The sequence below is a fragment of the Eremomyces bilateralis genome (genome assembly GCF_010015585.1).
Source record: "Eremomyces bilateralis CBS 781.70 unplaced genomic scaffold P152scaffold_24, whole genome shotgun sequence".
NCBI lineage: Eukaryota > Fungi > Ascomycota > Dothideomycetes > Eremomycetales > Eremomycetaceae > Eremomyces > Eremomyces bilateralis.
The window spans coordinates 15,626-41,160 of NW_022985090.1; the positions used below are offsets into that span (position 1 = coordinate 15,626).

The 25,535-nt window shown below is 50.4% G+C and overlaps 8 protein-coding genes across 8 annotated transcripts; 6 read left to right on the forward strand and 2 right to left on the reverse strand.

Annotated features, from left to right (window-relative positions):
* Positions 1-1,818: 1,818 nt before the first annotated feature.
* On the forward strand, positions 1,819-2,980 carry P152DRAFT_516632 (uncharacterized protein; the record flags this gene model as incomplete). The annotated part of the gene is made up of 2 exons (XM_033682958.1): positions 1,819-1,876; positions 2,067-2,980. The coding sequence occupies 2 exons, from the start codon at positions 1,819-1,821 to the stop codon at positions 2,789-2,791; spliced, it is 783 nt and encodes a 260-aa protein (XP_033531077.1). The 3' UTR covers positions 2,792-2,980.
* Positions 2,981-3,166: 186 nt separating this feature from the next.
* On the forward strand, positions 3,167-6,264 carry P152DRAFT_484557 (uncharacterized protein). Its single transcript, XM_033682011.1, has 10 exons — positions 3,167-3,446; positions 3,530-3,637; positions 3,705-4,034; positions 4,116-4,143; positions 4,193-4,256; positions 4,312-4,391; positions 4,441-5,071; positions 5,122-5,293; positions 5,341-5,588; positions 5,644-6,264. The coding sequence occupies exons 1-10, from the start codon at positions 3,385-3,387 to the stop codon at positions 6,111-6,113; spliced, it is 2,193 nt and encodes a 730-aa protein (XP_033531078.1). The 5' UTR covers positions 3,167-3,384; the 3' UTR covers positions 6,114-6,264.
* A 33-nt stretch (positions 6,265-6,297) lies between these two features.
* Positions 6,298-11,177, reverse strand: P152DRAFT_441622 (P-loop containing nucleoside triphosphate hydrolase protein; the record flags this gene model as incomplete). The annotated part of the gene is made up of 3 exons (XM_033677710.1): positions 8,094-11,177; positions 6,822-8,045; positions 6,298-6,728 (listed from the first exon to the last, which is right to left on the reverse strand). The coding sequence occupies exons 1-3, from the start codon at positions 10,810-10,812 to the stop codon at positions 6,298-6,300; spliced, it is 4,374 nt and encodes a 1,457-aa protein (XP_033531079.1). The 5' UTR covers positions 10,813-11,177.
* Positions 11,178-13,879: 2,702 nt separating this feature from the next.
* Positions 13,880-14,580, forward strand: P152DRAFT_476365 (uncharacterized protein; the record flags this gene model as incomplete). The annotated part of the gene is made up of 2 exons (XM_033681500.1): positions 13,880-14,276; positions 14,327-14,580. The coding sequence occupies 2 exons, from the start codon at positions 13,880-13,882 to the stop codon at positions 14,578-14,580; spliced, it is 651 nt and encodes a 216-aa protein (XP_033531080.1).
* A 203-nt stretch (positions 14,581-14,783) lies between these two features.
* P152DRAFT_461396 (uncharacterized protein) lies at positions 14,784-15,405 on the reverse strand (the record flags this gene model as incomplete). The annotated part of the gene is made up of 1 exon (XM_033680119.1): positions 14,784-15,405. A coding segment is annotated over exon 1 (206 nt), but the record flags the coding sequence as incomplete, so codon positions are not given.
* Positions 15,298-17,256, forward strand: P152DRAFT_461397 (uncharacterized protein). Its single transcript, XM_033680120.1, has 2 exons — positions 15,298-16,159; positions 16,233-17,256. Exons 1-2 carry the CDS (start codon positions 15,531-15,533, stop codon positions 16,771-16,773), a joined length of 1,170 nt encoding a protein of 389 aa, XP_033531082.1. The 5' UTR covers positions 15,298-15,530; the 3' UTR covers positions 16,774-17,256.
* Positions 17,257-18,215: 959 nt separating this feature from the next.
* P152DRAFT_461399 (uncharacterized protein) lies at positions 18,216-18,605 on the forward strand. Its single transcript, XM_033680121.1, has one exon. The coding sequence runs from the start codon at positions 18,342-18,344 to the stop codon at positions 18,555-18,557; it is 216 nt and encodes a 71-aa protein (XP_033531083.1). The 5' UTR covers positions 18,216-18,341; the 3' UTR covers positions 18,558-18,605.
* Positions 18,606-19,583: 978 nt separating this feature from the next.
* On the forward strand, positions 19,584-24,992 carry P152DRAFT_157731 (WD40 repeat-like protein). The gene is made up of 4 exons (XM_033673986.1): positions 19,584-19,714; positions 19,784-19,955; positions 20,010-21,571; positions 21,619-24,992. Exons 2-4 carry the CDS (start codon positions 19,814-19,816, stop codon positions 24,799-24,801), a joined length of 4,887 nt encoding a protein of 1,628 aa, XP_033531084.1. The 5' UTR covers positions 19,584-19,714; positions 19,784-19,813; the 3' UTR covers positions 24,802-24,992.
* The last annotated feature ends 543 nt before the right edge of the window (positions 24,993-25,535 follow it).

The following is a 25,535-nucleotide window of genomic DNA, read 5'->3' on the forward strand; positions in this document are numbered from 1 at the left end:
CACGCAGCAAGGTGGCTGATCGATGCGGGAGGCCTAGAGCAATACCGGGTGGCCAAGGAAGTTGAGGAGGAGGTAATAGAGGACTGGAAACCGTTCCAGCTCCTCCACGACGTGCCAGAATAAGCTCTCCGCGTAGGCGGAAACACCGACTCGTGCGGAAAGATAGAAATGATTGAGATACTCTACTGAGGGGAGGAGGCGGGATTTTACGTACCCGCAGCCTCATGGCTACGGGGAAACTTTTGCCCGCGATAGACCAGATAGAGTGCCGCGCTCATAGACCCGAAAGGGATCCAGATAGTACGTTAAATTGATTCTTATTATTATTACATACTGGGCATATCGACATGATATATAATCATTAACTACCAAATAGGAGAAGCAGGTTTTTCTTGGATTGCTCGAAGTATTTGATGGCCTCAATGCGTAAACAAGTTTGAAAGGGCTCGTTATATCCAAAGCTGTGATCGAGAGCGTTTAAGTCGCTGGTCACAAGGTTTGTTAGTTGCCTAGTAGTAGCCTTGTACTATTCTCATACGGCTTTAATATGCAAGATACACCAATTAATTTCTATTGCTTCCGGCCTATTGGTAGCCTTGTACTATACTCATTTGTCTTGTATCCCCATGGCCAGTTGACTGTCTTGTAATATAACCTCCTCCTGCCACCTACTGCTTGATAACTCCAAAGAAGGAAGAGAGTCTCGACAGAGCTGCAGGTGAATTGGACCGGTGATAGCGAGCTGAAAGGGTGAGACTAAGACTGGACGGTAACTCTCTAGTGAGAGACCCAGTAGTCTTAAGGTAGTGCTCCTGTTTGCTATGCTTTCAGGACCTCATGCCACCTCTGCTGCGTGCATGCTATCAGAGGGGTATTCCAAAGATGGAACTTCAGTAGATTGGACGTGGGGGGAATTACCCACTAGAAGATGTCCGGCAGCTCATTGGTTGTAATATCGCTCTGGAACCCCTCCAGACAGAAGGTTATGGTTTTCGAATATCGTCCTAGCCAGATAGAGGGCTATAGTGCGCACTTCAACAAGTACAGTCTGGAACTGTTAACTAGGCTGACAGGAGGGTTTTATGAAAGGAGAATGGAGTTAGGCGGGTTCAATACTAGGTGTCTCTAGGCTGTGAACAACTGTATCTATGTAGTGCTATAATAGGACTGATTTGACTCTACCCTAATGCCAGATATTTTATTTTGCCTACAAACACTGATACCAACATCTTCCTCCCCGCAACTGAAGAGCATATGAACCTCCTTGATTCGAAGCGCCAAATGTCCTTGTGAAATCTATCCAAAATCAACTGGGTACGTTCTTTGGACATGGTTGAAGGGTGAATGGCAAGCGACGGTGAAGATTCACATGTAGGCTGCCTAAAATATTAGGTTGGCTCATTTTTGCAATGGAACTATCGCGAGAAAGTTGAGCAGTCGCCGGTTTGGATGCATCTACATTCATGGCCAACGGATGAGATAGCCCGGTCAGTGATGAAAAGTTGGAAGTGAGGATACGGGAAGTGATATTATGTGATAGTAGACCCGTGTGCGCAATGTATGGCTGACTCTGATTAAGATTAATGATCGCATGTGACAATACTTCTAGAATACAATTTATATTCATATTCACCCTCACATGCCAACTGAAGTGTTACCAACTCAGCCTGCATCGGACCAGGACCTTTATTTGCATTAACAATCTTCCAAATATTTACCTCGAGTAAGCAGGATACGCCTTACCTGAGCAGGTCCTTGCCATATAGCGCTCTTGAGGTCACTTACCACTGGTATCAACTGCTCCAGTACTTGAATAGAATGCCTCCTAAGAACCAGATTCTAAAAACGAAGAGAGAGGGCAAGGCCAAGGGCCCAGGTGAGGCCCGATTGCCTCTTTACAAGCAGTGCCTTGAACGAACCAGCATCGTGAAAGAGGTCTTTGGGTCTGAGGCTGCCGAACACCCACTTCGAGCACAGATCGTGCAGTATCAGGCTCAGTATCAGTCTCGGATTGAGCCTCTGCAGGAAATCAGTGAATACATCGCCAAGTGCTCATTGATTCATAGGTCTAAGACTGACTGCCGAAGTAGACCACATCAATGTCCTGTTCATGAACAAATTCGGGTTCGGGATTATCGAGAAAGAACAAGAGTTGGTTCGCGCTTACATGACTGGCATCGACGGCCCCGAGGCGAACAAAGCGATCCTGCAGACGATCTACCTCATCTACGCTCGAGACCGCCACTTCAAGACCCGCGATGACCCCTACGAGGAACGAACCATCCGGGAATGCTCGAAGCTTCATCTGCTCTTGATCAAAGCGCTGAAAGAGACGTGCAGGAAGCTGAACGTCCTCCGCGCCGATGGTCGGCTTCCCTCGGAGATTGACAGAGCGGTGGCTGGACTGCCCAATACGATTTGGTTTAGCACATTGGAGGACGCTAATAAACACATCGCTTCCCTCAATGCTGAGATGGCAACCGTCGATTTCGTCCGCAAACCGACCGACCCGGTATCAGAATGGTTCAGTTCCGAGGCGTACGCCGCAGCGGCAAGTATGGCGAAAAAAGGCCATATCGACTTTGAAACAAAGCTATTTAGGAACTTTGGGGACTTGAATACCTTGCCTGGGCAGCCTCGAGAGAGGATGGGTCGGGCACCTGCGCTGGTAATCGGGTCTGAGTCTGCTGTCGTTGGATCTGATGCGGAGGTTCATAGTGGACCGACGGGCGGAGGAGAAAACGATGCAAGGCATGGGAAAGAGTACAAAGTCGATCAGGAGACGATTTGAGCATTGGACTATACGGCTTTGATGTCGGGTCAAGCGTCCTATCCGGACTGAGATGGAACTGGAGGATTGGTGCTAGATCCTTTGCGCGGCGGTACTACGGACACAGGTTCAGCGATATAGATCGATTTTCACTCAGCTCTTGCTAGTGGAATAGAAGGAATTTGAGCCATTACTGATAGCCTATGTTCCCAAATCATTTCGCAAGCAGCAGTCATTCATAGTACCATCATATCTAGAAGTCATCCAGATGAGGTTGAAATAAACCATCCGATCCAGCCGAGGATGATCCGCGATCTGGAGATGGGACCCACTTCCTTTACAGACCCTTGTCCACTTTCTGGTTCACGTTCGTGTTCATTCAACATTCAAGTTCAACCCCACGTCTACAATTTCCAATACGTGCTTTATCGAATGTCAATTGCCAGCGAGTCGAGCATTGGATCATAGAAGTCAAAAGACTATCAGGATTACGCTTCTCGATTTAAATCGCTCAGTTCTCGCCCATATATTCCTCAACTCGAAGCAACAATGAGGATAGCGGAGGTGCGATAGCTCGCAATCCTCCCATTCATTGTCCTCTCAACATTCCCATAATGGAAACCCCCACGGCCCCGTTTGATCCTGTAGTCTGTGTTGTAGACTTTCACCATGCACGGTACGGAGCATTCTCGCACCATCGCCTAGTGTGGCCGAGTTCTTGGATCACAGAACGCTGTACTGACTAGACGATACAACCAGTGGTCCAGAAGTTGAGACGTGGCTCGGAGTTCAAGATGGCGTAGACCTCGCTGCGGAGAATGACTGGTCCTTACTCCCATTCATGGCATTGACGGACGGAGTTCATGCGTATGGCCATCCCTAATCCTACCCTAAAAGTATGATATCTAGCGGCGATACTGAGATCCAACTTTAGAGCAGCCGAGGACTACTCCTACTTCACCCTCCGATATACCGGCCCGCCAAACTCCTCAGATGCCCCCGTAGATAAGAAGGATGACGAAGAAGGAGATGAGTTCAAATCCATTGCTCTGGACCGCCCTTCCGGTATCGCGGCTACGTCATTATTTGGAATCTCTTGCACCAGGCAGATCGATGCGTCCCAACTGATAAATCGACCGGCAGACGTCACACGATCGACCGTACAAAAGGCTGTGATAGTGATTGGAGGCGCCCATATGCCGAAACATTTTGGTTGGTTGAGGGAGAAGCTGGGTGCTGTGACACGAGCTTGGTTCGAGCAGCGGTACGTCGAACCCGGGAATGATCCTATTCTGAAATATTTGTCTCCGACATTGGCTTTCTATATGCTCATTTAACGGTTTAGGGACTTCTCGGACCTTGAGATCTTGAAGGTGTGTTAAATCAAGATGGGGATGACGATTACAACTAACGGCGTTGAAGGAATTCCAAGACAGCCTTGGGAAGACATTCAAAGACATGGAAGACGAGAAAGATCAATATTTTGGTGGGAATAGCTGTACTCTCTGTGAACTGTACTTTGTTACTGACATTGCTAACAGGGCTTTCTCTCCGCGAACTGATCCACCAGTTCAAATGGCAGACCCTCGTCCTTCTCAAAGCATGCCTTTTGCAGCGCAAGGTTGGTTAATACAACCCTGTAAACCGTATTCATGCTGAATCTCGTCCAGATACTCTTCTATGGATCCAACTGCGAAAAGCTATGCATGATACAATTCTCGCTAATCTCTCTAATCCCCGGATTGCTCCGTTCTCTGCAAGATTGTGCGGATCCACAATTTAACTCCTACGAAGAATCGCTCGTCATGCCAACATCGCTGAAGACTAGTGAAAGGGCCTCGCTCCTAGCTTATATGGGACTGCCCCTCCAAATATTTGGCAAGGGAAGTCTATTCGGGCCGTATACTCCTTTGCAGCAGCTCGATGTGCTCGCGGATCATGGCACGACATCATATATTGTCGGATCGACGAACTCCCTCCTTTTGCAGCAAAGGGATCGGTACAGTGACGTACTGATTAATTTGGATGAAAATACTATCGACATCAGTTCACCATCTCTGAGATCGGCTCTGGCTCTATCAACACCCGACCGGAGATGGGTCGACTTCATAACACAGACGGTCAACGACACCTGGGATGATGCAAATCCAGGGAGACCAAACACAATGGGCTATGCAGGAAGCGAAGAGTTCATTCGTCTCCAGTTCGAAGAGTATCTCCTCGCGCTCCTCTCCGCTGTTAAATACCGTTTGTATACGGAGAAGAACAAGGACGACCCGAAAGCCTTGCTAAACGAATACGGTACATATTCTCTTCGTCTTACACACCAAAATCTACTAACACGGGCGTAGAAGGCGATCCGGCTCAGGAATTCAGCAACGAATTCATCAAAGGCTGGATGGAGACGGACAATTACCGAGTCTTCCAGAAATTCACGGACTCGCATCTTTTCGACATTGTTGAACCATTGCACCCATGCAGCGGCGGCCTCTCCATTGAGGATGTCCAACGACGTCTGGCACAGTAGGTCGACTTCCTCTCTCGATTTTTCAACGCTAATAGTATCGTAGGCAAATAACTGAACTGCATCTGGATGAACGAGTGCAGGCTGGTCGCGAAGTCCTCGGGAAGCACCTCGCCACCGGCCAGAAGAAAGTATCAACCGCCCTGAACAACATCTGGGCGGAGATTGAGGTCATGAGGGAAGCGCAGAAAATGCGCGCCGAAGAACAGCGTGCTGCGGCTGCCGTTAACAGCCCGACCGCTGGGTCTCCGACAAGTCCGTCCAATGCACAAAGGGGCGGAGCAGGGTCACGATGTAAGTTAAGGAATGCGTAAGGACCCTAGGGTATCTGCTGATAGTCCATAACCAGTCTCTGCCATCGGAAAACCAGATCTGTCGCAAGCTCAAGCATCAGCACAGGCAGCTGGCGCCAAAGCCGGAGCATACCTCTCATCTTGGGGTTCGTGGGCGGCGGAGAAGCGGCGGACAGCATGGTCCGCATATTCCGGAACGGGATCACAACCGCCGAGCAGACCGTCCTCGCAGGTTCCCAATACCCCGCCTGGGACATCATGGTCGCTCTCTAGTGGCACTGATTCGAAGCGATCGAGTGCTGCGGCTGGGAAAGAGAACGAAGTCCCGGATATCAAACCAGTTGATGTTACGAAGGGTCCGCGCGAAAGTTATCAGCAGGTCGTGTTGGATGTGAAAGCAGATGAGAAGGTACCGGAAGCTAAACCGAAGGGTCTGCAGGAAAGTGATCAGAAGATCTTGTTGGATGGGAAAGCAGACGAGATGGCACCGGAAGCTAAACCGAAAGAGACGACCGAGGCTTCCTAGTGCTCGCCTGAAATTGCATAGCGATAGGAATTGGATAGGCGTTCTGATTTATGTGTGTAACGCTAGCATCTTATGAATGTGTTATGAGAACAACTCAGCATATCTATTTGAATGCAGTCCAATAGAACCTTATCTAAATCTAACGATTCTGGGTTTCCTTTTTCAGATCTGTTACCTAACTGATTCAATTCTCCGTCTCAACAAGTCCCCGGAACCGTCCACCATCTTTCCGCATTAACTCTCCCGGGGAGCCGACCTCCACAATCTTCCCCGCATCCATGACCACAATCCTATCAAACTTCATCACGGTTTCCAGTCGATGAGCGATCGCGATCACCGTGGGACGGTGCCTGAACAGCTCCTCATCACACACCGTGAGCATGCGCTTCTCCGTCTCCGCATCGACCGACGAGGTCGCCTCATCGAGAACCATGATCTTGGCGTTGCGCAGCCGAGCCTGGACAAGCGCCCTGGCCAGCGCGAGTAGAGCGCGCTGCCCGTGAGAGAGGACTGCCTCCACGGTATCCATGGAGAGGTCTAACAATGACACTGCGCTCGAGTAGCCTGCAATATCCCGAAGTGTCCCCAGGAGATCAACATGAGCCAGCACCGATTCTAGGGCAGAATCGTCAACGGACTGTGGCCCCGTCGAAGCACGAAGCTGAGCGACACGGTTGGCATATAATTCTTCCCGAAGAGTGGTATCACCGCCGATGAAAACGGGCTCTTGGGGCAGCGCAACGACGGACTCGCGGACTTGGGTCCAGGACAGACCGCTAGCGGCACCGAGGTTCAGCCCGTCAATGGAAATTGACCCGGTTCGAATGTTGAGAAGTCCGAATATGCTCGCGACGAGACTGGATTTTCCGGAGCCGGTTCGGCCAACCACGGCAATGCGCTCGCCAGAGTTGATAGTGAGGTTGATAGACTGTAGGACAGACGGGGTGTGAGGAGTGAGAGAGTAGCCAGCGGCGAAATCTTGGAAGTTGATGCAGCCAGACATGATCGGGTTTCCATGCCCCTCAATCGTCTCTAATGGAACCTTTGAGGGCGATGTAGGCACTGGGATGCTTTGGGGACCAAATGAGTTCTCCTGTGGAGTGTTCGTCGCAAACTTCCGGATGCGAGTAATTGCACTGAGTGACGTCTCCAGGTCCGTCCAACTCGTCACCAAGACTTTAATCATTATCCCCAAATCCATCGTTCCGACAAGAGCCAGGCCGAGGAATCCAGCATCAAGCTTATTCTTCAATGGGATGGCCAAGCCGACTGTTACGATGACGATGCCTGCAACCATCAATTGAAGAACCAGATGAAGCCAATTCTGAATGGCTGCCAACAGATAGAATGGACGCTGCGACAGGTTTAGCAACTCCATGTTCTGCCGATCATATGATTCCGACCACCCGAACGCTCGCACCGTGCTAATCCCAGCCAGCGTCTCCAAGAAATGGGTGCACAGCGGTGCTTTCGCTTCCAAGTCCATGAGCCGCATTTGCCGGCTCGTCCGTAGGTAAACTCGCTGGATAACCCAAGAGATTCCGAGCAGGAATGGCACCAGCGCCGCGATTGGAGGGGTCGCAACAACGACCAGTCCGAAATAAAGAGCGCAATTGAGAATCTCTCCGGTGGTGTTAATGAAGGCATACGGAAGATTTCTGTCAACCAGTGCGATGTCTTGTGAGAACCGGTTGGTGATGTTGCCAATGTCGGTGGAGACTATGAAGGGAAATGATGCGTAGAGCAGTGCTTTCAGTTGGCGTGCATGTAGCACTCGACTAGCCGAAGGTATGATGCCGAATGAGAAGTGGGCTATCCATATACTGATAAAGGCAATGGCCAGCACGGATATCACGATGAATATGGTGAGGTGTCGATACATCACTTCCAGGCTTTGGTCATTAAAAGAAGCCCAAAGCTTTAGCCATAGAACTATTATATGTTAGCATTGTGGAACGAATGAGTGTATGCTTAACTCACATTGAGAGAAGGTCATCCCACTTTCCAGCACCATGACCGAGAAGAAGATGATACAATGCTTTAATCCAATAGCAGAGAGGTAATATTTGAACGCAGCTTTGTCCCCGGACCTCCGATCGTCGTCAATTACGTAGTCATCCAAAGGAGAATTCTTTGCCGGAGTAGCCTTAACCAAGCTCACTGGCGTTTGATCTTCATTTTCATCCACACCATTATCTGAAGAAGTCTCTGATGATTGGTCATTGATCAGATCCTTGAAAAGCTCCGAACTCTCGATCAGCCTCTCTGGTGTATCCGATTCGACGATATTTCCCGACTGGAGTATAACTAATAAGTCCGCCTCTTGAACCCATTTCAAGGAATGCGTTGCGAGTACGACTGTCGAGTTTGATTTCCGAAGAAGTCCCTGTTTCCCGAACACTCGATGGAACACAAGTCTCTCTGTCGTTGAGTCTAAACCGGATAGTACGTCATCAATAATAAGTACCGCTTGTCTTGAATAGACCGCTCGTGCCAAAGACATGCGGTTCTTCTGTCCGCCGCTAAGTGCGATCCCTTTTGAACCGACAACGGTCAGGTCCCCCTGAGACATGTCCACGAAGTCTTCTTGCAAGCCGCAAGCATATACAACTTGGTTGTACCAGGTGGAGGAGAAGTCACTCTCGCCAATGATATTTTCTCGTAATGTTTGATTTCGCAGCCAAGGAGTTTGGGAACAAAATGCCACTGAATCCTGGCTGCGGCTCATTGTCCCATCCAAAAGTTCTATTTCCCGTGCCAAACATCGTAGAAAAACCGATTTCCCACTAGCGACCTGGCCAATGATGATGGTTAACGCATGAGACGGGATTTCGAGATTGGCATTTCGGATAATCGGCTTGTCCGTGTCAATGCCGATCGTCGCGTTTCGAAGGCATATCGCCACTGTATCGGAATAATGTGGCATGGCCTGTAGGCAATAACTAGAGCGTCCATCAAGTCCCTGGATGTTGTGGTTTTCGCTGGTTTTGCCATGATTCTCAGAAACGAGATACCTATGGATCCGCTCCAAAGAAGAAAACGCATTCTGGAAAGTAGCTATGCTCTGTAGAGCAGGTAGGAGAGGGGTTGTGATAAGCTTCAAGGCTGATAGAGAGGAAAAGAGCCGAGAAAAGTCGAGTATAGAACCTTTCGACATGTCTATTCCTGCAAATAGGGCATAAGTAGCGAGAGCCGCCAACGGAAAGATGAAGTTTGCAATGGCGATGATAATGGAAAGTAGATGGAATGAATAGTTCGACTTTTTGACTTCGGTCTCCCGCAGGTCGGTCAACCTATTCTCGAAGACGCTGGTCAGGCCCAGCATTCGGATTCCTTTTACCGAAGCCACCATATCTGAGACGGATTTCACTCTTTTCTCGGTCATCCCCACGTAGTTGAGTTGACGTGGTCGAATTCTACTTCCCAGAATTGAACAAATGAAAGCCGCTGAGAAGATGGAGACCAACGCTCCCAGGAAGGCAATTCCAAGCTGATGGTAGAGAATATAGGACGCAATTCCACTCTGTACAGCGGCTGACCAGAATTCGTGGAATCTTGGGAGCCCTTCAACAACCTTTTCGACATCCACATTCATAAGAATTGTCGCTGAGCCCATGTTGACGTCTTTGGGTGAAATTTCTAGCGTCTTGCCGTATAGCAGCGAAATGAGTCCTCCTCTTATTTTTGCCTTGAATCGTGCCAGCGCTTGCAAATGCCAGGCGGAGAAGATCGCAAGGAACATATAATCCAACGAAAAAGCAGCGAGGAGTCCATAACCGGTATTTCTTGTCGTTTCGCTGTCGGGAGTTTGTACGTATTTTGTGATAGCCGGGATCAAGAACGTCTGCGATATCGTCATCCCTATCTGCAGGAGCATAGGTATGACGGGAATGACGATATCCGCAGGGATGACTTTGACAATCGTCCATAGCAGAGACAGCCGCTTCTCCTTGTTTCTCGTTTTGGCCCATGATTCTCGGAACGAGACTTGGAGACTCTCGGCAGTCAAGTCCCCATCCAGCGAAAACAGATCATCGGGCTCGAGGATCTGTCGATATCCAGCGCGAAAGAGGCCGTTCAAGTGCCAAAACAGCTTCTGAGCAAACAAGCCTATAGTATCCTCAGGAGAGAGCCTCGTAAAAGTGTCAGACAGGAGCTCCGACTTGTCTAGAGACTCTAGAAGGAGCAGCATGGCCGTCAAGAAGGTATGGACAGAAGCAACCGACACTAACGACGATTCGTATTTCATCAAGAACAGCGTTCGAAGCCTAACTGCATCGGTGGCCAACAGAACTAGCAAGAATAACTGCAATAAATGGCTAGGTCGCACGGCTCGCGTATGTTCTAACCGTGACAGCGCAATCACAGTCAAAGATCCCAGGAGCTCAAACACCGCCGCCGCAACTGTTTCTCGGGTTCGGAACCTTGCTTCGCTCCAAAGCACAAGCAGCGCCGTGCTTGACGCCGCGTAGATGAAGGTAGCGACGACTTTGAGAGTTCCAAGGCGGGAGTGCTTCGTAAGTCTTTCTCGACGCAGCCGGAGAGTACTGTAACGTATCGGTGCAAGGAGGAGAAAGAAACATTGTGGGAGAAGCGCGAAGATGCTGTCTTCGAAGAGCAAGGTGAAGTCGAAGGAGCCACGACAATGATCACCGACTGTCGGGCCAAACGTGCTATCCGTTGGACACACCCGTGCCATGATTACCAGACTGATAACGTATGAACCAAGGATGATAAACAAGAATTCGATAGAACTATCGAAATTGCACCATAGACATTTCCACCATGATAAAACTGATGCCACTTAATTAGCCGAACACCTCTGGTTATGTACGAAGGTTAGCGAGCTCTAGAATTTGCAAGGACGCGCCAGCCGATGAGTATACGCAATCCAGCTCCGCGTTCTGCAATAATACCTAGCTAGTTGCGGCACGTCGGAGTCATCACTCGTCAGATAAGACGGATCTCCGACACAAAGAATCAACATGATAGGTTCGATGAAAAACCTCCTAATCGCATACGCGGGATCTGAGCGATCTTGAAGGTGAATTGAGTTGGTGCCTGATGGCAGTTCTAGATATTAGTCTGACGCCGTTTGGAGTTCGACTTCGGGGTTCGACTTCGGAGTTGGATTTTTGACGACCGCCAAGCTAAGTTCGAATCCCTGCCAAATACCATAAGCAACCACCTAAGTAGCCAGTATCACCATCTCAACCACCATCACCTAGACCGTGATACCACTACGTAATTGTATTTAGAATTTAAACTATACGACTATTGCACAATATCTTGGGGAGACTCTTGGGCAGTTTGAGCTATTGGACTAGCCTGATTTGGTGGTGTATTCGCGTCAAGAAGTCGTACAGCCTCTTGCGCTAGTTTGATCTCTTGAATCTGTGCGAATTTGACATTAAGATCTATCTGAACCTTCCTCTTACGTTTTGGGAGTGGAGCGGAATCTAGGTGGGCCTGAAGACCAGCAATTTTCAGTTCTGACGCAGCCTGGCGCGCCTGTAGCACTCCGATTGCCTTTGCTGCCTTCTCTATGTACGACTTGGTCGCCTTCGCCATGTGTGTATTCTTGCTAAGAACGCGCAATGCACTTTGTATTTGTTTGGGCCTGTAGGGCATCGTCTGGAGGACTGAGGGGACTAGTATTGGGGCGCGTGGAAGCGTGTTTGGTGGTGGAATTGAGGATGTTGTTTCGGTAGGCGTGGGCGGTACCACGAACCGGTTATTGAGGCCTTTTGACGGGTCCCACGGTATAAGACCTGCCCCCTTCCACCCCGATCTGATTGTACGGTCGGTTAGGCGTGCCTGGCGCGCCTTAGCATAGAGGACAATGAATCTTTGTCGTTTAATCGGTAGCGCCTCGTCGATAAATGCGCTTTGGCGGAGGAGGGCCTTGTAGAAGCGTTTCAGAGGTGAAAAACAGGCGAGATCGAGAGGTTGAAGGATATGGGAGGTATGCGCAGGTAGGAAGACCACAGTCATGTCGTTTATCCTGCATTCGTATAGGAAATCGACGGTTGCATGGCTTCCGTGCCCGTCCATGAGTAGGATCCTGGACCGTCGCTCTGTAGCGGTTTCATGGATGAAAACCGTACGAAGCCATACCAACACGTGTTTATCTGAAGCCCATCCGTTCGAAGATACCGCATAATGCAAGTCTGGAGGCTGTCCGGGGAACCAAGCAGATTGTAGGGACGCGCCTTTCTGGATAACGGTTGCTTTGAGAGAGCGACTGGTTGCAGACTGCTTCTAGGATAGAAAACCATTCCCGGTTCTCAGGACTCGTGATTTAGGCTGTCGACTTCTGCGAGTCTGCGATAACAGTAGAAGTAGAACTAGCACATATTCCCATTCCAACACCGACTTCATCCATATTTCATGTATCGGAAGAGTGGACATCGTACTGTGTCTGAACTTGGTGAAAATACGCGTAAAACCCAATGATTGTATCCGGTGTTGCAGCCCGACGTCATACGACATCTGGACTATGTCCAATACAGGTCGCAACGCGTGGATTTCGATGTAGAAATCGCGGTACCCAGTTCTTCCCAAGAGGGGTGGAATCTTCTTGAAGGGATAGAACTCGCGATGCCATTTCTCGCAGTCGTGCGTGGGTAGGAGGGAATCCTTGAGCGTTATTCTCAAGTATCCAATCAACTAAAAAGGCCTCTTGCACCGGTGTAAGGCGTTGGTTCGATCGTTGAGCTTTAGCTCGTGGAGGGACACCTCTGAGGCGGTTTTGAAGCGTTCGTCAGTTGACCTGGAATAGGGCCGCAGCTTCGTTTTGTGATTTGCATTGACCGGTCTCTACTTAAGGCATGAATGGCATGTTGGACTCGATCCTCCAAAGATGACATCGTAATATTAGACGGTGGCGGTGACATCACGGTTCAAGTGATGGTGGTTGAGATGGTGATACTCTACTGGCTACTTAGATGAGTGGCTACTTGGCTGGGGTTCGAACATATTTTCATACCCATCGGGCATGATCCCAAATATCCATACAGTACATCAATTGATTCTATCATTCATTTCTATTATATTTGTTTTCCTGGAGTGCATGACCATAAAACCTTGTATCAAATCAAAAATAGCCATCTTCTTAGCCAAGCACCCAATGGCGTGACCACATCGCCTACTGATTGTGATTTGCGCCAAAAGGCCGCTCCATTCCTTTTGCGGGGCCAATCGGCGCCTTGACGACGATATTGAAGCGCCAGAGCCGCAAATCTGTGATGGACTAGTAGTTCTACTTGCAATGCACGATTTATCAGCTTCAACATATTCTAGAAGCCTAGCGTTAAAACCGAGATCCAAACACTGCTTTTCCATGAAGACGTTTTTGCGCAGCCTTATTGCGACATCCTTCTGACATCGTGAGTCAGATACGGTATACAATAAGGGTTGGAAAGATGGTCTGAGCTTTGGAGATCGATCAGCGGGCAGCGGCCAGCGCAACTCATTCGACTTATACTCTTTCGCACAGAAAACTAATCACTAACTACATTGAGGGTTGCATTCCTCCGGCTTCATGCCAACAAATCCCAATCTGTGGCAGCCTGAAAGAGACGCGCAACGACATACGGTACGTATACCCCAGGCTCATATCTTAAACAGAAAACCGCTGCCTGCTACACCATTTGTATTTAATCGCCGAAGGGACGACAATATGACGAACAAATTCAAGCATCAATTCAAGCATCAATTCAAGCATCAATTCAACTACGTTGGAAAGTTTTCTAAAAGTCACCAAAATGGCCACCACGATCCCCAACCACTCCATTCTCCCTCTGGAAGAGTCTGACATTCCCTCCCTCGCACGTCATGTTCAGGCCTCCAAGCTTGAACTCTCCATTAATCGTTTTTTATGGAAGGACTGGCCCAACGAAGCTGGTCAGGCTGTGAATTCCCGCCAAGCTATAGAGGGATCATTCGCCAGGTCCGACAGCGACCGGTTCAAGGTCGTCAAAGATGACACTGGTGAGATTGTTGGACATCTTGTCATAACGCACAAGCGTCCTGTCCCCCAGGAGGAGGGAGGAAATCCAGTAAAGCCAGAGGTCCAGAAGGAGATGAATCCAGAAATCCTCGACTGGGTGATCAGGGCAAGTGCTAGCAACCAAAAGCTTGTCAAGGACCGAGAGCACTTAGGTATTTTGTGCCCCTCGATATTACCTTCGATCACTGGCTTATTATCACAGTTATAACTCACTTCTACGTCGCCCCCTCCTCGAGAAAGCAAGGGATTGCTTCGAGCCTGATACGTTTGGTCATTCAGAAGGGCAAGGAGGCAGCCCTTCCTGTCTTTGCGGGCGTGGAGCCACAGGCCCTTTCTTTACTACTCGCGCATGGGTTTAAAGAGATTGGCTACTCTGATATTGACTTGAGCAAGTTTGCGCCAGAGAACTGCGGTTGGGGTGTGTTTCGTCTCACGGCAGTGATCCTGGAACATTGACATTTCACAAGAATATCTTTGTCAGCTTTGGGTACGAATTACATCGTAAACTGTGTGCTACCGAATTGCCGTTTGTGATTTAGTGCCACCCTATCGGGTATAGCGTTATTTTCCGTTTTCAAACCTCAAATCTCGAAAACATAAATACCACCACCCCTCCCCTTCTCAACTCCCCATAACTCTCTTCCGCCTCTTCCACCCTTTCCACACTTTAGTTTCTCTTTTCCTTTTGCTTCGCCCCGTCCTAATATTGCTCTGCACACCAATCGACCCCTTGCGCGAGCCATTTGCACTGGCTGAATCCGCCACCCCCTCCCCCCAGCACCCAAGTTTCTTCTCCTTCCTTTTCCATTCCATGCTTGACTGCTCACTCGTAGCGCCTTCTGGATGGTGAGTAAATGTGCGGCTTTATTGGAGCTTCTCGCCGCAATCTAGCGGAACTCTCAAGATATTTGTCCTAAGGGCACGTCCTACCTCGGCACCTCCGTATCCTCAGATTCGGCTTATCGCTCCGGCGAGTTCTTTGTAGATTTCGACTTCATTCATAAGATGTGAAGGACTGAGTTGGTTGTACTCGAGCTTCAAAGCGACGTTTTGTCCGGTTTGAAGGTCGTGACCTGCGATATCGATTAGGCTTCCCTTGCAATATCCTTTGAATCCGCACTAACCTTGATACAACTTCGCCATAAGAGCCGCCGCCAAGCCGGAGGTCTAACTGGTACTTATTCCGGACAAGGATAGGTTTCATGACGGAAAAGAGAGGAGGACGTGGTTGAGTAGCCCAGAAGGTCCGCTATTTTGGCCAGCATACAATTGTCTATCTTAGACCCCACTGTCGCACAGTATGTAAAAGCTAGTTATCAGGATTCCTCAAAACTTACAGAAATGTAGGTAATTTGGTGGCGTAGACAGGGGGGGGTTGCAGCCCGTTCTCAGAAAGCCGGAGAGATATGTATGTTGTAGATCGGCTCTCCATTTCATCCCGACTCACTGTCAAGGGAAGATTTGTCAACTCTAATTGGAGGTTGGAATGTTGGCTGAGCAATTCACACGTACAGAGTGGGGTAGGGGCTGCACAGCCCTTGTATACTGTACCGCCACTCATTCTGCAAGCCCCTGAGCAAGCGATTGGGAAGAGAGCTTGCGAATTCGCAAGGCCCGGATTGAATCCGAGGCTGGCATGTATCAACGTGCTTAAATCAACTATAAAGTGCCTACCCAAGCATCTCACCAGCTTCGATTGGCGTCAGCATCGTCGCCCGTCCACATCCAACTTTCCGACTACCGTGCCGAGCAAGGTGGATAAGGCGGGGATATATATCGAGCGCAGCATGGCAGATATTTTCCGAGATTCCTTGTTCACGTCGAAGGCGACGGACTACGTGTGCCCCAAGTGGACTAGTCCGTGGCGGTTTTGGTGCAACGCTCCGAGCATCTGCACGACCGACTCTCGGACATCGAAACAGTATTGCTGCAATCCTGGTGATATCTGCTGGGCTCCCACCTCAGCGTGCTCTGGCGACGGGAGTACTTTCACCTGCACCAGTGGCGACAGCACATGGTGCTGTCTAAAGGATAAGTTCGTTCACACCCTGCTAGTGCTGGAGACGACCACAGTGGAAGACCAAGCTAACTCACGATTACATTGATAGAGAAATTTGCACACAGTTGACGGGTCAAAGAAACATATGCTATACCACATCCCCAAATCCTCTACAAAACTTTACCGAGAGCGTACTCGATGATACGTTTTCGTCCTTGAGCTCCGCGGCGCCGACCGCCAGTGCCTACAGGTTCGATCTCGCCGCGTTACTTGGACAAACCACACACACGTCGGGGCAAATCGCAGACCCGACGGGCACTAGTTCGACCTCAGATGGCGTTCCGTTGTCCAATTCTCCGTCAAGTGGTCAGCCGTCTGCCGGTTCTCTTTCTGGTGGAGCAATAGCAGGAATCGTCATCGGCGCATTGGCCGTAGTTGTTATCGCTGCCCTCGTCGTGGTTCTCTTCTTGCGATACCGACAGAAACCCAAGAACCAGGTTGCGCAGCTGGCCCAGCCGCAGACCGGCCCAAAGTACTTTCCATCGGTTGAAGTGTCTCAAGCGGCTCCGCCTGTGGTGCCGTATGAGCTACAATTCATTTCGGTCAGCCCAGCGGAGCTGCCTGGATATGGGAACGGAGGCGGGCGATAACGATCGTTTTCGAAAGAGCTTGAGTACTTCAAGATATAGTTAAATATTATGCCTGGTTAGGCAGGAACGCTCACGGAGGATACATCAAGGGAGCGATCACCAGTGATCGAAGGGATTAGAGTAATCACTAGTGATAGTTTGGAGGATTCTTGGATTGATCTCAAAGGTAAACTATCTAGTATCGGACAGAACGAAGAATGAAGAAGAAAAGGGAAGGGAAACAGGAACGAAGGAGGTATCTTATCTACATGTGTATCTTCCCGTGGTGGTTGTTTGTTACCCACCTCTCAACACATGCGACTATCCTACATTGGGGTGGTCAAATTTGTGGCGCAGAGGTCTTAGCAGCTGATATATCTCCAGCTCCCTCAACTTTGATCTTCAATATCTTCACCATTTTTTATACAAATCATGCCAGGAAAAGAGTGGGATAGTCTCCGTAAGATTGCATTTTTTAGGCTCTATGATCAGTCCAAAACCGCCAATGATTTACCTCAATCTGTCGCCAAAAGGGCATTAAGATCCCACCATCAACAGGCCGCCGATGGCTTGCCCAATGCGATGAGCCAGGGCTACGGGCTATACGACGTACAAGGGATATTAGCAAACGCCTTGGACGACCTCCTAGCCTCGATAGCCGGACGCTTCAGAGCCCCCTCGATCCGTAGAACGAGCTATACTGGAAGTCAAGAGAGGAGCAAGCAAAAGAGCTAAGGGTATACACTCGAACACTCCAAAAGAACTTCTCTAAACGGCTCAACGCGAGGCGCTATAAGAAGCCACAAACCAAGGCTATCAGCTCTACAAACAAGGGGGTCCGGAAGGTCTATGGGGAGGACCATCGTGGTAAGTCAATCAAAGATCTATGGCGATGGCTCTACTTCATAGACGGGACCTATTTCAACTCCAGAGATCTCGCTGATAAGCAGGAATACGAGTTACGGGTCCCAGGCGAATCTCAACGATTTAAATCAATACAGGGGATTCAGGGTAGCCCCCTCGACGTAACGGTTCACGTTGCAGCCGGAATCTCCTATGATCGGAAAGGGGTCTTCCATTTCTACCCTAATCCAGCCGAACCAGCTGCAAAAAGGGCGTATAGGCCCCGGAGACCGCGGAGGTCAAGTGTTGAGACTTGTAAGTGTATCACTGTAGGGAGTCTCCAATCGTGAGGCAAACATTGAATTGTTGCTATGAAGGAGGAATCTATCTAACTGTAAGGTGTGCGAGGCGTTTATCTGTTCTGGTGTTTACAGAGCAAACGGGCCAGGGCCACAGCAGGGCCACATGACAAGGCCACAAGGCCACAAGGCATCCAGGTCGATAGACCTCTGATCCATCACAAGACTACTGAGCAGTATACCGCTGCATAAGAGGCGTGGGAGGCCGGCTAGCGGGGCGATATTGACGTAGATATCAAGATTAAAGGGAACTCGATGACCCAAAATTATTACGCTCAATACATCCTTCCAAAGCATATCGAGCATATTAAGGCTCTTGGTGAGCAATTCGGCCATCGTTTCTACTTATAGGACGACGGTGATTCATCGCATGGGATGCGATCCTTGATGAATCCAGCCGCGCAGGCTAAACCCGCGGCAGGTATCTTGATACTCCCCAATCCAGCGCAATCGGCTGATCTCGACCCCAATCGAGTCAATTTGGCAGATCATAAAGTAACGGCTACGCGGCGGGAGGTGGGAGACGGTGAAAGAGTTCAAGGAGGCGATCCTACGCGAATGGAAGCGTATTACACAGCAGCAAATCCGTTCAAGGACATCTGAGATGCGTTGGCGATGTGAGAAAGTAGTAAAACTTAAGAGAGCACGTATTAGGAGCTCGTTGTGGTAGATACCAACAATTGAAGTCGTTGATAGCGTGCTTTGTCCGGTGCCAAGACCTCTGCGCCACGAATTTTACCACCCCGGTGGAGCGCGTGCAAGGTCTTGGCGCTGTGGCAGGGAGTTTTTGGAACCGCCGGTAACGAAACGGGAGCGTTTCGCCTAAGCGGAAAACCCTCCAAAAACGGCGTCAGAAACCTCCGTTTTTGGAGGTCATTTCGGTAGCACACAGTTAATTACTGCGTATCCGAACATCAGATTTCATTTCATATACACTCTCTGCCTCGATCATAGGCAGACATACGAGTCGAGCAAGCAATGCAAAGGCCATCTCCGTCGCATTTAGCGGCAGCGGCGCCCAGTCAATCGCCTCTTCCCCCACGAATACAATCAACGCCTTCTACATCGCTTCAATCCGAACCATCTACCAGCATATCCGACAGCGCGTAATCTGCCTCGCCCAACCCACCAATTCATGTCCAGCAGTCAGAACACCCGCCATCTCAACCATTTCAGCTCTCTAAACCGCCTGAAGCAGAGTTTCCTCGCCCTACCACCGGCCTTACCCAGACCGCACACGTTGCCCCCTTCCTCCTCAACACAAACCTGATCCATGTCTCGAGCAAGGCCGATTGCCCATTCGCACAATTTCGGGCTGCCAGAGCCGTGAATCTAGCGTGGAGAAGTTGTGAAGGCTCTCTGAGGCGAGATCCGAAAATATCGTTTGCCAAACACGACGCCTTGGCGCTATGGCAGGGAGTCTTGGGCACCACCAGTAATGAAACGAGAGCGTTTCGCCTAGGCTGAAAGCCCTTTGGAAATGGCGTCAGAAACTACCGTGTCGCTTTGTAATGCCTGCTCCAACCTGTGCAACACGGGCTTAACTGTGCTAATATCTTTGGCGGCGTCTGGAGCATCTTTAACATTGTTGATGGTCTTGGCGAGGAACTATGCGCTCTAAAGAGCTGCCGTGGTGATGTCTACGATAGCAGCAGTAATATTAAGAGGGTTCGTTATGGTTACAGAAACCGTTCATGGAGATTAATCGATGGGTTCCCAACCGAGGTAAAGAAACGAACACTGGAATGGAGGGATGAACGGTACGTTGGCCCGTTGGGAGGGCTACACTTCAATTGAGACGGTGCTGAGGGGCTGCGACGAATCATCAGGTGCACCTAGACGCTGCCGCTTCAATACGCATGACGAGGTCTTTTGTTCGTCGATCAAAATCGTCGATCAACACCTATGCAGACCAAAGTTGTGACGAGATTACATCGTTGAGTATTCCATCAAGGCATAACGTAACAATGGTAATGGTACGCAATAGCGGCGATACCTCCGGTAAGTACCTCAGTTTTGCGGCTTCTAGATACATCAAATTGACTAGCAGTCTAGATTTAGATCGAGTACTTAATATCTTACCCATTGCTGCCGATGCATCGTTCAAATCATTCAAGCGACAGCACGAACCAACCTGCCACCCCGATACCCGTGTCGCCCTCCTCCGAGAGATATACAACTGGGCTGATGGAGAACGCTCACCATTCATCTTCTGGCTGAGCGGTTTGGCCGGCACTGGCAAGTCTACAATAGCGCGAACAGTGGCCGCCAGTTACTCTCAGAAGGGTCAACTTACGGGGAGCTTCTTCTTCTCACGGACCGGGGGGGATGTTGGTCGCACCGGAAAGTTCATTACAAGTATTGCATTCCAGCTTGCGAATGCAATACCAGATTTGAAGCCTAAGATTTGCGATGCTATATCTAAGTGCAATAATATTTCAAGCTGGTCTCTCCACGATCAGTGGCACGAACTCATTCTTGGTCCCTTATCGAAACTTGACGACAAGGATTGCCGATCGAAACATGTCCTTGTTGTCGACGCGCTTGATGAGTGTGAAGATCAGAACAATATTCAGATTATTTTACAACTTCTAGCTGAAGTTCAATCATTAAAGGTTATTAAGCTACGAGTGCTTTTAACGAGCAGGCCTGAGGTTCCGATCCAGCATGGGTTCCACCAAATACGAGAAGACGAGCACCAAGATTTAGTACTTGATGATATTAAGCGGTCGATTATAGACCACGACATTTCTGTTTTCCTGAGAGGCAAACTCAGACTTATTGGACGAGAATGTCGATTTAAGGCCGGCTGGCCGGAAGACAGAGCTATCGAACGCCTAGTCCAGAACTCAGGGGGATTGTTTATCTGGGCTGCAACAGCCTGTCGGTTCATCGAACAAGACGGCCAGCTTGCAGAAACACGACTGACTTCTCTTCTATGGGAAGGCAGTGGTATACTTCTACCAGAGCGGAAGCTTGATAAAATATATACCACCGTCCTCACCAATTCTCTCCGAGGAGAATACGATAAAGAAGAAAGCTGGAGGCTGCACAAGCTATTTCGCCAAATTGTTGGACCTATGGTAACGTTACGAGATCCGCTATCCGTATCTAGTCTTGCGGAGCTGCTTGGGAAAGATGTCCACACTTTAAAACGAACCTTGACCAACTTATATTCCGTTCTCGATATGCCGAACATCGAGACAAATACCATTCGGCTTCTCCATCCATCATTCCACGACTTCCTTCTTGACCAGAGCAGATACTCGAATCCTCAATTTTACATCGACAAGAAACTCGTCCATCGTCTAATTTATCAAAACTGTCTTCAAGTAATGTCAAAGCACCTACGGCGCGATATCTGCAATCTCCAACATCCGGGAGCTTCCACAGCCGGCTTGAGCGGAACCGAATTAGACAGACATGTCCAACCTCCTGTCCAGTACGCATGCCGGTTCTGGGTATATCATTTCAAGCGAAGCGATATGGACATTGGCGACTACGATGACATTGAAGTATTTCTCCGAAGGCACTTCCTTCACTGGCTTGAAGTACTATCATTGCTAGGTTGTGTCTCTGATGCGACTTTTATGATTGATATGCTAGACTCAACATTGGTAAGAAGACCGATCACGGAAATCGATGACACTAGCTGACCGGTCAGAATATGCGAATCGAGCAACCTCAGATGCGATTAGGGCTTCGTGATAGAATAAAATCGACCTTTCTACACCGCCTTGACCTCAAGAATGAAGGAACAACACCTTCTAGTTTACAAGCTTTCATACATGACGCTATACGCTTCACCGTAACTTTTCAACCGGTTTTGGAAACGTCACCACTACAAGTATATTACGGGGGTCTAACATTTAGTCCGAATGCGAGCATTGTCAGGAAGAACTTCTTGATTGAAGTTCCAGCTTGGATCTCATGCATGCCCAAGGTGTCGGAAAAATGGAGCCACTATTTACAGGTGTTCAAGGGCCATTCAGGCCGGGTCACGTCCGTGGACTTCTCGCCGGACAGCAAGACGCTGGCATCAGCATCAGAGGACGCAACGATCAGGGTGTGGGACGCCGGGTCCGGAAAGGCGCTACAAACGCTTAAGGGCCATTTAGACTGGGTCATGTCCGTGGCCTTCTCACCGGACAGCAAGACGCTGGCGTCGGCATCGGTGGACGCGACGGTCAGGGTGTGGGACGCCGAGTCCGGGAAGGCGCTACAAACATTTAAGGGCCATTTAGACTGGGTCGCTGCCGTGACCTTCTCGCCGGATAGCAAGATGCTAGCGTCAGCATCGAGCGACGCGACGGTCAGAATATGGGACGCCCGGTCCGGAAAGGCGCTACGGATACTCAAGGGCCATTCGGGCATAGTCAAGGCCGTAACCTTCTCGCCGGACGGTAAGACGCTGGCGTCGGCATTATGCGATGCAACGGTTAGGGTATGGGACGTCGAGTCCGGAAAGGCGCTACGGACACTTAAGGGCCATTCGGGCTGGGTCGCGGCTGTGACCTTCTCGCCGAACGGCAAGACACTAGCGTCGGCATCATGCGACGGGACGGCCAAGGTGTGGGATCTCGGGTCTGGGGAGACGCTACAGACGCTTTATGGCCATTCGAACGTGGTCGCAGCCGTGACCTTCTCGCCGGATGGTAAGACACTAGTATCAGCATCGTGGGATACGACGGTCAGAGTATGGGACGCCGGGTCCGGGGAGGCGCTACAGACGCTTAAGGGCCATTCAAGGGCCGTTAAAGCCGTAGCCTTCTCGCCGGACGGCATGACGCTGGCGTCGGCATCGGGAGACACGACGGTCAGAGTGTGGGACGCGGGGTCTAGAGAGACGCTACAGACGCTCAAGGGCCATTCGAACCGGGTCACGGCTATAGCCTTCTCGCCAGACGGTAAGATGCTAGCATCGGCATCAGATGACGCGACCGTCAAGATATGGGACGCCGGGTCTAGAAAGGCGCTACAGACGCTTAAGGGCCATTTGAACCTAGTCACGGCTATAGCCTTCTCGCTAGACAGCAAGACGCTAGCTTCGGCATCAGACGACGGGATAGTCAGGGTATGGGACGCCGGGCCCGGAAAGGCGCTACAGATACTTAAGGGCCATTCGGGGTGGGTTACGGCCGTACTCTTCTCGCCGGACAGCAAGACGCTAGCGTCGACATCATGGGACGCGACGGTCAGAATATGGGACGTTGAGTCCGGAGAGGCGCTACAGACGCTTAAGGGCCATTCGAACGTGGTCATGGCTGTGGCCTTCTCGCCGGACGGCAAGATGCTGGCGTCAGCATCGGGCGACGCAACGGTCAGAATATGGGACGCCAGGTCCGGAAAGGCGCTACGGATACTCAAGGGCCATTCAGGCTGGGTTACAGCCGTGACCTTCTCGCCGGACGATAGGACGCTGGCGTCGGCATCGTGGGACACGACGGTTAGAGTATGGGACGCCGGGTCCGGAAAGGCGCTACAGATACTCAAGGGCCATTCGGGCTGGGTCGCGGCCGTAGCCTTCTCGCCAGACGGCAAGACGCTAGTATCGGCATCGTGGGACGCGACAGTCAGAATATGGGACGCCGGATCCGGGAAGGCGCTGCAGACGCTTAAGGGCCATTCAAACCTGGTCGCAGCCGTGGCCTTCTCGCCGGACGGCAAGACGCTGGCGTCGGCATCGTGGGACACGACGGTCAGAATATGGGACGCCAGGTCCGGAAAGACGCTACAGATACTCAAGGGTTACTCGGGTCGGGTCACGGCCGTAGCCTTCTCGCCAAACGGTAAGATGTTAGCGTCGGCATCGTGGGACATGACGGTCAGAGTGTGGGACACCGGGTCTAGAAAGTCGCTACAGATGTTCAACGGCCATTCGAACGCGGTCACGGCCGTAGCCTTCTCGCCAGACGGCAAAACGCTAGCGTCCGTATCGGACGATACGACGGTCAGAATATGGGACGCCGGGTCCGGGAAGGCGCTACAAACACTTAAGGGCCATTCGAACCGGGTTACGGCCGTAACCTTCTCGCCGGACGGTAAGACGCTAGCATCGGCATCGGGCGACGCAACGGTCAGAATATGGGATGCCGGATCCGGGAAGGCGTTACAGACGCTTAAGGGCCATTCGGGCTTTGTCGCAGCCGTGGTCTTCTCGCCAGACGGCAAGACGCTGGCGTCGGTACCGTGGGACATGACGGTCAGGGTGTGGGACGCCAGGTCCGGAAAGGCGCTCCAGACGCTTAAGGGCCATATGGGCATAGTCATGGCCGTGGCTTTCTCGCCGGACAGTACGATTCTGGCGTCGGCATCGTGGGACGAGACGGTTAGGGTGTGGGACGCCGGGTCCGGGAAGGCGCTACAAACACTTAAGGGCCATTCGAACCGGGTTATGGCCGTAACCTTCTCGCCGGACGGTAAGACGCTGGTGTCGGCATCGAGCGACGCGACGGTCAGAATATGGGACGCCAGGTCCGGAATGGCGCTGCGGACGCTCCAGACGAATTTCAGTATTGGCAGCTTATCGTTTACCGAAGACGGGTCGTGTCTTATGACTAACAGGGGATTACTATATATTTGGGATCCTTCCAATCCCACAGTTCTTTCTCAACCCACGTCTCAGCCGTCAGCATTTATCGAGGATGAATGGGTATGGTATGGTGGTGAAAGAATTCTTTGGCTTCCTTTAGAGTATCAACAATCAACATGTACTGCTGTCCATGGTAGTACTGTTGCGTTTGGGTATTCCTCTGGTCAGGTTTTAATTATTGGATTTGCGTTTGAACATTTGCGTTTGCCTTTACCACCTCCCCAGTCATCTCCGTTGCAGTTACGCTCTCTTTGATTTCGCCATTAATAGGACACTAATGAGGAAGGGATGATTGGAAACAGATGATTGGAAATACAATGGCTTTTGAAACTAAACTATATACTCTTGAAGGCCTGCAGAGAGCGGACTCTACACCTCCACCCAGGGCAGCCTGGGAGCCCATCGAAGACGATACCGACAATTGCCTTCACGACGCCTGCGCAGCAGTGGCGAAGCCTTTCACCTTAACACCCCGACGACTACAAAGTACTAAGAGCCTGGATCACACCGAGCGGCGTTCGCCTCCGATACCTGTGGGGGAGGATTACCGTTTACCTTTGTTTGGGTGCAAAGGGACTAGGTTGGGATCCTGAATTAAATGAAACCTATATACATCCCGCTCTGAGGAATTGGTCGTTATTGGGGGCGAGTAAGGTCAATCATACTGTACCGGGCCGCATAGGCGGAGGGATGAATGAACTTATGGGTAAGATGCGAAGCGTGGTTATCCATCAAGAGCAGTCGTTTCCCCTTCTTAGCCCGGTGTCTTGTATACCGATGGAAATCCTGGATCCAATCGAAGGCAATAAGGTCGTTTGACCACCCAGACTTAGAGATGTTGATACAGTAATCGTCTGGAATCTGGCCTTCGTACCATCGTTCAAGATGGTTCTCGCCCTTTAAGATAAAGTAGGGCGGAAGAACAAAACCATCAGCAGCGACACACTCGATATCCGTAACCGATTCGCCTGACTCCGTACTAGGACTGC